The 10584-nt window shown below is 48.2% G+C and overlaps 1 protein-coding gene across 1 annotated transcript; it reads right to left on the bottom strand.

Moving 5' to 3' along the window:
- Positions 1–1124: 1124 nt before the first annotated feature.
- On the bottom strand, positions 1125–5953 carry LOC138355161 (cytochrome c1-like). Its single transcript, XM_069309910.1, has 5 exons — positions 5851–5953; positions 5347–5526; positions 3448–3606; positions 1751–1909; positions 1125–1357 (listed from the first exon to the last, which is right to left on the bottom strand). Exons 1-5 carry the CDS (start codon positions 5951–5953, stop codon positions 1125–1127), a joined length of 834 nt encoding a protein of 277 aa, XP_069166011.1.
- Positions 5954–10584: the final 4631 nt, after the last annotated feature.

Here is a 10584-nt window from a genome sequence, read left to right as displayed (position 1 = left end):
GAAACCTAATGTTAATGTAATGTAATTATATAAAACTAGTTATAACAGTCAGGACACAAATGTTCAATCAAGTGAATAGGCAACATAACACTTAACGGAGGCCGACCAGGAATAAGTAGAAGGGCTTCCTGACTAAAGGTAGGGCTTACTAGCACCTAGACTGGGCAAAGTATTAGCTGCGGACAGCGGGACACTTGGGGACAGCCGCAGCACCCCCACCGCAGGCCAGCAGGCCGGACCCCCCCCCATCCCCCTCGAAGGGCGAGGCCTGCTGACCGCGAGGCGGCCTCAAAGTAGCAGAGCAACAACATCCCGCCTGACGTAGGATGTACAAGGTCGACCCCGTGTCGGTCGTTGTCGCTGTGGCGAGCTCCATGGATGTGGAGGGGAGGAGGCAGAGCGGGAGCTGGCTGCTATAGGTAGGGACATGCCAGCTCGCTACCGTGGCCATAACCGTGCCTGTATGCCCGGAGAGGCCGTTAAAAAACAGTCAGGTGCCCCTGACTGAAAAAGGTACCATTCTGGGTCTACAGGCAGATGCTGCTAACTGAGACAGCTTCCTTAGTGGGCCGACGGAGTGCCATCTTGACAAGCCATGGGGCGGAGAGAGGCTGGATAACCCACCGACATTGACCCTGGGAGGAGTACGTACTGCAGGGTTAGTATGCCATGTAGAGAGTGCTGTCCACAATGGCAAATGACTGGTCGATCCCGCGTATATTTTCGTCGAAGTAGCCCGCCCTCACAGGGACCAGTCCTGGAAGGCTGGCACCAGGGCGGGTGTGTGGTGGGCCGACGGGAAAAGTGAGCGCTGTCCACACCGAGGCCGACCCCGTGTCGGTCGTTGTCGTTGTGGCGAGCCCCACGGATGTGGAGGGGAGGTGGCAGCTTAGAAGCGTGTAGGTCCTCCCAGGACACCTCTCACGGTGGGCACGAGATCAGTTGTCCACCTTTCGGGCCCACCACGTGGTCCTCGATCATTCATAGTTTCCCTCGTGCGCGTTCTATCGTGGATCTGGAAGTATTAAGGCAGTAAGGGTGGGCAGAAGCTGGCATGCATTGCTAACGTGTAAAGCAAAGGCACGGTAGTGGTGGTCCCACACCGTACGCGTACTGGTGGCAGCTTAGGCTGCAAGAGTGGGGTTAACTGGATGCGGCACCTGTTGCAAAATGCAGGAATGGTAGACTTTAATAAAGTCCCAAGCATAACTAAGTGGGGAGTAACTTAGAAGCCTAGCAATGGTACTGCCAGATACAATAAGTCCTAACTCCTGGAACAAGCGGACGCCCCCTCGGCGGGAACTAAGAGAAATAGTGAAAGTCGTCGTCCAGTAGGTAGTAAGCTCCAGCACAGCAGCTACTAATAATAAGACCAATCATAAGTCAAAGATAAAACACAGAGCTGACAGTGGACTGGTGGTGGCCCCAAATGACTGCAATAGAGTGCAACGATGCCCCTATCGCTATGCAGCGGGTAAATACTAAATAATGCCAGCAGGCCAATGTAAGAGGATGGTAAGGGGGCATCGAACTGCGAAACCACTTATGCACAAATAAGACGAATCAGAACTGTAAAGAAATTATTATTAAGAATGGAGAGGAAATGCGATCTTCCCTTCTTCCCCGTGAAAATCCTCCGCTGGGACACGCCATCTGGAGGCTCGGCAGCTGGACCATTTCAGCTGCAGCATCTTCGGTTGGAGACCGCTAGGTATCAGCTTCAGCAGCTGGGACATCCTCGGCTGAGTACTATCTTCTGGGGCCTCAGCTGCTGGATCATCGGCTGGAACCTCGTCAGCCGGAACATCAGCAGCTGGGCCTCGCTCATCGGCCGTAACACTACCAGCTGGGCCGTCAGCTGCTGGATCATCGGCATGGACCACGTCGGCCTGAACATCGGCAGCTGGGTCTGGCCCCGAGAAACAAAACAAACATTATATAATATATAAATTAGAAAGGAATACAAAGAACGACAAAATGTAAAAAAAGAATTCGTATATAAATAAGGAGGTCAACCGGGCATGCTCAGCTGGAACACCGCCAGCTGAGCCCTCGGCTGCCAGATCGTCGGCGGGAACCATATCCGACGGTCCATCAGCTGCAGGGTGATCGGCAGGGACTACACCAGCTGGAGCATCAGCAGCTGGGTCTTAAGATGATTGGCCCCCACCTGCCTGCCGACCACACAATGACGGGATGGACTGCTGAGTAAAACTAGCCCTGCGTGTAGCAAAGCAAAAGTTAAACAACTGTAAATGTAAAACCCAGAAAGTAAATTGAACAGACGTGAATGAACGTAAAACAAGAAGCATGAGGCCCGTACTCCGCAACCGGTACATCCTAGCTGACTGTACTTAGTTGTATAGAGGCAATTAGCAGAGTAAACAACGTAAATGTAACCAGTGGTGAGTAACATGCAGCAAGAGCTAAGCGTAAAACACGGTAATAAATTCCTGAGGAAACGAACAGAATTGCAATGCCAGAAAATCTTAATGCAAGAGGCAAGGGCCGCAACACCGCAACTAGCGCCTCCTCGCTGACTTACTTAATAACTTAAATGGCAAGCAAGTGAAACGACAACTGTAACCACCGCAAAGTAAAACGACATGCAACAAGGGCAATACATCAATTGTAGAATTAAATTGTGGTAGGCTAAATGTAAACCTATAGGCAATAAATGTTAAACGACATAACGTAACCAGTAGTAATTAACATAATCATGCAAGAGCTAAATGTAATATACAGTAATAAATTTCAGAGGAAACTAAGCATAAATGCAGGGCCAGGAAATTTTAAAGCAGGAGACAGGGGCCCACAATACTGCAACTAGAACATCCTAGCTGACTCTACTTAATGACTTAATGGCAGAGCAAAAAGTTAAACAAACGCACTGTAAACACAGCAAAAGTAAAATAAACATGCAACATAACAAGTACCCATTGTAGAAATAAATTGTTGTAGGCTAGTGGTATATGCTAACCCAGGGAATCTGAAGCAAGAGGCATGAGGCCTGTAACACAGCAACTAGCCCAACCTAGCTGGCTTAGTTAACTCAAATACAATGAGCAAGAGTTTTAAAGTTAAAGAAGCATGCAGCGATGGTAGTACCTTAACCCTAAACCCACATTAATTTAGCGTGTATAACGCAAGCAGCAATAGTCAAAATTGGGCAAATAATGGATTAACTTAACGACCGTTGCCGAATGTTGAACTGCAAAATCGACGCCCCGGAACGTCAGCGGTTGGAGCATCGCCGCTGGGACACCTGCAGCTGGACATCAGTGGCTGGAGCGTCAACATCGGATGGAGATACGAAATAGCGGCAACTGGACACTAGGGAAGACTTCGGTGGTAAGTAGAAGTCCGGCTGCAAGACAATTTAGGCTAAAGAATGGAATATAACCGTCAGTAGAGAATAACGGGAACTAGTCATGAAGCTGGGAATACCATAAATTAAACTAAGGCTGAAAAGGGTGATAAATTCATAGGGACAACGTCGGGTGGAACGCTTCAGCTGGGCTTCATGAGCCGTGGCAACAGCAGCTTGAACATCAGCAGCTGGGAAAGCAGCGGCTGGTACAGCAGCGTCACCAGCTGGTACATCGGCTGCCGGGAATCAACCATGGAACTGGGACGTTAGCAGCGTACATCACATATACATTTACATTACATTTAGGCCCTTACATTTAGGGCCGACATGTAAACATTTAGGCCCTAAATGGTAGTCTACAAACTGACCTCTAGTAAATAACATAAGCAGCAAGGGCTAAACATAATATACAGTAATAAATTTCAGGAAACTAATCGTAAATGCAGAGCCAGAAATCTTAAATCGTGAGACAAAGGCCCGTAACACTGCAACTAGCACGCCGTAGCTGAGCTTTCTTATTCTTAATGGCAAAGCAAAAGTTGTGCTTTTGATTTCATTGATGTGTTTTGACTGAGGGAACTAAGCGTAACAGGGCCGGATAAACTTAGCAAGAGGCATGTGGCCCGTGACACCGCAACCGCGCATCCCGGCTGATTTCCTGAGTAGCTTAAAAGCAGAAGCGTAAGTTATACGCACGTAATTTAAACCAGGAATAAGTAAAATAACCATTCAGTAAGACGAAACGTAAAATGCGGGGAATGCTGAGGGAACTAATCCTCCATGCAGGGCCAGACTAATCTTAAGCAAGAGGCCAGGGGGGATGGCCGTAATACTGCAACTAGCACACCCCAGCTGACTTTACTTAATAATTTACTGGCGAGAAGCGAAAGCTAACAACCATGAATGTAAAATCTGTAAAGTAAAACAGTAGGTTGTATAATCTTGATGCTAGGGGTATGAGGCCCGTAACACAGCAACTCGCACATCCTAGCTCACCTGACTTAGTAGCTTTGAGGCAATAATCAGAGATAAACAACATAAATGTAACTAGTAGTAAGTAACATACATATGTAACAAGAGCTAAGCGTAGAATACAGATATAAATTTCTGGGGAAACTAATCAAAATGCAGGGCCAGGAAATCTTGGAGCAAGAGGCAAGGGCCCGTAACACTGCAACTAGCACATCCTTGCTGGCCTTAGTTAATAACTTAAAGGCAAAGCTAAACTTAAACAACCAAACTGTAAACACAGCAAAGTAACGTAAACATGCAACATGAGCAATGCATCAAATGTAGTATTAAATAGTGGTAGGCTAAATGTAAACATTTAGCTCGAAAAATGATAAACAACGTAAGTGTAACCAGTAGTAAACAACATAAATGTGCAGCAAATTCCAAGCGTAAAGTATGGTAATAAATTTCTGAGGGACATCCACGATGGATCCTGAACCTGTGGCACTGACCAATAGCTGAAACTTACCATACCCGTGATGGATAATTATGAGGGCATGCTCAGCTGGAACACCGCCAGCTGAGCCTTCGGCTGCTGGATAATCAGCGGGGAACACATCCGCCAGGACATCAGCAGCCGGGACAGGCCATGTGCTGCCGTAGCAACGGCCGAGACAACATCAGCAGCCGGGCTCGGCCCCCAGGGGACGTGCTCAGCTGTAACACCACCAGCTGGCCCATCGGCCGCTAGACCATCGGCAGGGACCGCTTCAGCAACATCATAATCAGCCGCGGGTCGCGTCCCATGGCAGCTGGGCCGTCAGCTGCCGGATCGTCGTCTGGGGCCACATCGGGCGGAACATCAGTGGGTGGGGTTGGCTCCCAGGGGATATGCTCAGCTGGAACACCACCAGCTGTGCTACCGACTGCTGGGACATCGGCAGCATAACATAATGGTTAATTATTAACCATAAATAACTAAATAATGCCGGGTAACACCGGCCAGACTTAAGTCTGGAACAAACGGCCTGAGGCCACATCAGCCGGAACATCAGCCGCTAGGTCGGGCCCCATGGCAGCTGGGCCATCAGCTGCTGGATCATCATCTGGGCCCACTTCAGTGGGCGGGGTTGGCCCCCAGGGGACATGCACAGCTGGAACACCACCAGCTGGGCCACCAACAGCTGGGTCATCGGCAGCATAACCTAATGGATAATTATTAACCATAAATGTCTAAATGATGCCGGGCAACCCCGGCCGGACTTAAGGTCTGGAACAAACGGCCTGGGACCACCTCAGCCTGAACATAGGCCGCTGGGCCAGGCCCCATGGCAGCTGAGCCATCAGCTGCTTGACCATCATCGCCATGGCAGCATAACATAATGGGTAATCATTAACCATAAATAACTGGTTAAAATAGCGTGTCTGAATAATTGATTAATAGCCACAAACGAATGATTAAAATAACATTCAAATTAAAAGAATAATTATAAGGTCATGGATCATCGGCGGGAACACATCCGCCAGACCGTCAGGATCATCAGCTGAGCTGACGTTAGCAGCTGGGCTTGGCCCCCCAGTAGATATGCTCGGCTGGAACACCACCAGCTGGGCCATCAGCTGTTGGGTCATCAGCGGCATAACATAATGGGTAATCAGTAACCATAAAGAACGGGTTAAAATAGCGTGTATGGATAATTGAAGAATGGCCACAAACGAGTAATTAGAAACAAACAAAAATAATAAATGAATAATTATAAGGTCATGGGTCATCAGCGGGATACACATCCACCAGACCGTCAAAATCATCAGCTGAGCCAACGTCGGCAGCTGGGCTTGGCTCCCAGGGGACATGCTCGGGACCACAACAGCCGGCCATGTGGTGACGCCGCCAGGGGCGACGCCGGGCCGCACACAGGGCCCAGGCAGGGCGACACCCGTGCCCGGGACGCTGCTAGGGCCCCCAGGGCACGTACAGTACGGACGTGCGCACGTACATTCCACGCCGGATGCAGTCCGCTAAGGACAGGGCCCTGCACACGCCAGCCCACGGCAGAGAGGGACAGGAAGGGCATAACACGGCCCAGGGCGTGCGCTCCAAGGAGTGTCTTGCCACGTGGGCATCACGACCAGGGCGTGGGCATCACGACCAGGGCGTGGGCATCACGACCAGGGCGTGGGCATCACGACCAGGGCGTGGGCATCACGACCAGGGCGTGGGCATCACGACCAGGGCGTGGGCCCCGGGAACAGGCCTGGGGCATAGGCCCGGGACCTGGCCATGTGTCGACGCCGACGTGGCGTGAGCCCCAGGGGCCGGGCCCAAGGGCGGAGTGCCGCCACCGCCTGGCCACGTGTCATCATCGCCAAGGGCGCCGACCCTAGGCAAAGCAACCCAGGAAGCACAGCACGGCAGTGCCCGGCGCGGGCCCGAAGGGCGCCCCTGCTTCCCCAGGAGTCAGCAGAAGGCCAAGGGAGCTAGCTAAGGCGGTACACACAGACCGCTAGGAGACGGCGCTAGGCACACGCCAGCACTGGGGAGGTCCTGACTAGATTTAAACAGAAAACTTCACTTTTACCTTGGCGTTAGAAGTGTGGGCAGTGTCGTGACGCTGAACCCCGGTTCATTCCGAACACAGCGAATACACAACACATAACACCTTGCCTCAGCAACCATTACTTCCACCTATACTCCTACACACACCAGACCCTTGAGGCGTACCACTCGGTTTGTACTGGAACACAAAGAATGAACATATGGAAGGTATTTAAAGGCCGTCGGGTTTTGTCATTTAATTACAAAGAATAGAGTCTGACAAATAAATACATATTAACATACTCTATTAGGTCAATACACTTCCAATACCCATAGACCACTTGACCTCCGCGATCACCACCCACACTCGTAACTTCCGCCTAAGTCCCTAATACGGAATGATTACTACAACGCTCCACACCCAGTTAGTCTTTCATTCAATACTCACATACTGCAGACTTAACTTCGTCACTAAGATCACATCAGGTTCTCGCATAGCTGTCTGCTACACTTCGCTGCTGCCGCAAACGGGGATCCGGAGGACTTGCCAGTTCAACTCTCACAATCAGACTGACTTTAGCCAACTATGGCCTCAAACATTTCACCACGCCTCTCGAGGAAGGTATAATCCGATTAACCTTATCCCTATTGCGGTAATCTTGTTCCTAGAAGCCTGACAAAGAATAATTCCTCTTTCCAGGAATTATTAATTTGGCTAAACAGCTTCGGTCTTAATCCATTGACCTTTCTTAGATATGTGATCCATAGTCTGTCTACTTAACATATACTTCCAATCATCATTCGTTAAGTGCTGTAGTAATGATCCTCTAGCTAATAATTCCTACTAACTTGTGGATTACAACACCACTCCCCTCCTTAAACACGCATATGTCCCCATATGCATCATTGCAATGGTTCCATTAGTGCAAGGACCTGGAGGATGCACCCACCATATGTGTACAACTAAAAAATCATCCAATAAGTTCATCATACACCTGATGAAATAAATTAAAATTTTCCCCGACATGACTCACAACACTTCTCCAACATATACATTATATTCACATCATAGCACAGGTAAAATAGTCTGTAATAATTTTTCCTATCTCCAACAATGCACATATACCTAAACTGCTGACATATAATTACATACAAACATAACCATAAAATTACATGGACCAGAATGCTGGCACTTAAACAGAAATGACACTAGTCATTAATATATACACGCATATATATCTAAGGTCTTCATCCTTAGTAATAAGTTACTAACAAATTAACATCTTGCCCTGTACTGTTGACATAAGGGCTTACAATGGTCACACAATGTTTCACTGGCCTCCTCCACAATTGGCAGCATCACTTCTCTTGTCTTCGTGTCCCATGGTTGCTAGGTCCTAGATCCTCCATGACCCAGACAAAACCCAGCCTGTCCAGCCTGGTGAATGTTGTCAATGTCCCATCGTTGCTCTGAGCTAACGTGATCCTGGCCTCCAGAGCAACGGAGATTCCTACCCCAGGGTCATGTTCCCTCGGGTCTATGCTGCCGTCTCGTTCCAGGGCACCAACCCCAGAACGCTGTAGATACCTCACAGCTCTCTGGTCATCCTTCCTTGCTGTGCTCACCACAACTGTAGAACATTACTCTAGGCCCATCTGCCCAGAGTGTGTCCACCTGTATTCACACCTTCCTGACCGCTGTACCTGCAAAATATTTCCTCGGAGCCCCTGGCTCGATCCCATTATTACATAACCCCCTCGGCTCCTTACTCTCTCCCCGTATATAGCCTGAGCGCAGCTGCCCCTTATCCCTGCTTTGATGTCAGGGGGCGAATTTCGCCTATAACGTCACGTTGGCTTCACTTCCTCCCCCTTTTTTTTCTCTAGAATTACTGAGTGTAGCCTCATAGCTTCCCTTCTACTCTACCTGAAGCTCTGTGACATGATCCCGGGGGACCTTCTCAAGCCTAACACTCAGTAATGGTGCCTATGAGGTAATATACAGTATATACATACACATACAGTATATACATACACATACAGTATATACATACACATACATTATCACAATAAACACCACATTAAAATAATTTCACAACTAATGTCACTAAAGCATCATACTGCCACTGGCTCGCTTCTAGCGAGATTCCTGTAACAACTTAATTAATGAGAAATTAGTATATCTACTTGGTTCGCCCACTGCAACCACCAACACCTGAAATTTTGAAATTCTACATTATAATCTTATCCATAAGACTTACTCACTCCGACACACCATCACTTCTGGTCAACCCAACCACTGATGACCTCATTATAACACCACGTCTCTCCACAGCCAGGCTCTGCGTCCTGACGCACCTGACCTCATTACACCGATACTCACCGTACCCACCACCACCTGGCCTCCTGTGCCGCTATGCACTCCACAACACCACACTCCATACCAGGCGTCCAAACGCCACAACACTACACCACCCACTACACATGCTACTCTACACCACACTCTACACACTACCCCACACTCTACAAAACTACCATGCCCATGCACCACTCAACACCACTCTCTACACACTACCCCACACTCTACAAAAACTACCATGCCCATGCACCACTCTACACACTACCCCACACTCTACAAAAACTACCATGGCCATGCACTACTCTACAGTACATACTATGCTCCTTCTGTGTTCATGACCCCACGAGAGCGGGTCGGATAGCGATGTGTCACCGTCGCCTTTGGACCTTGTCCCCGGTCTTGCGAAAGCTGTTCTGTGTTATCTACCCTTGATTGCCAACTCCTCGTACCCCTACCTATGTTCTCAGCCGCTGGTGTGCTCTCCCCTGGCACACTCTCCGTAGGGTATGGCTCCTCACTTGCCTGACCGGTCAGTGTATAGACGCGGTCTGGGTGACAGGAGGGATACAAGACACTCCGTACATTGACAACATCGCACACTAATATTTTTACCACTTCGGACACCAGCTTTCGACGATTTCGCATATGTGTACGTGTTCCATATTAAAACGACAATATAATGCTATTAACAAATAAAATCTTCTATTTAACAGGCATATAGTTATTAAATGAAGTTTAGTGATGTAATAGACATAATCCGGAGTTGGTAAGGACGCCGCCCGCCAGCGTAAACACAACACACCCGAATGCCCACAAACACGATACAACGCACAAAACACAACACTTCTGTCAGTTTTTGGATAAACTTCTTTTATATTTATTATGTGAGAGTTATACATGTATAAAATGATAACTATTATAGGTTAGCGCCTAATATTTAATATTAATCAATAAAAAAGAAGTCAGAAGCCACACGCCTGTCTGTACATGTCTTTTGTGTAAAAGTATTTTGGGCGCTCATGTACTTGTGCGCTAGCTGGCGTTCACAACTGTTCTCGCCTACAAGCATTAGAATTAAACAAACAAATTTATTTTTTCATTTATATACAAGAAGAGAAGGCTACCCTTGAGTCTGTAATATTCATCTGATCACTGGTCTCCCAATTGGTCCTCATTGCTTTATCTTGCTATTATTGAATGTCAATAACCGTATTATGCAATTTCAATTACAACTATTTCTTTCTTTATTATGCACCCCATACCCATCCCGTGGGCGGTTGTGTAAAGGATTACAGAGGCACATAATCGGTTCAGGAACTGAACCCTCTAGTTCGTTTAGCTAAGTAAATAACAATGTTTGACGCAAGT

The sequence above is a fragment of the Procambarus clarkii genome, chromosome 66, assembly GCF_040958095.1.
Source record: "Procambarus clarkii isolate CNS0578487 chromosome 66, FALCON_Pclarkii_2.0, whole genome shotgun sequence".
Lineage (NCBI taxonomy): Eukaryota > Metazoa > Arthropoda > Malacostraca > Decapoda > Cambaridae > Procambarus > Procambarus clarkii.
The sequence above is the reverse complement of the archived record's forward strand: the minus strand, read 5'-3'. Positions and strand labels throughout refer to the sequence as shown.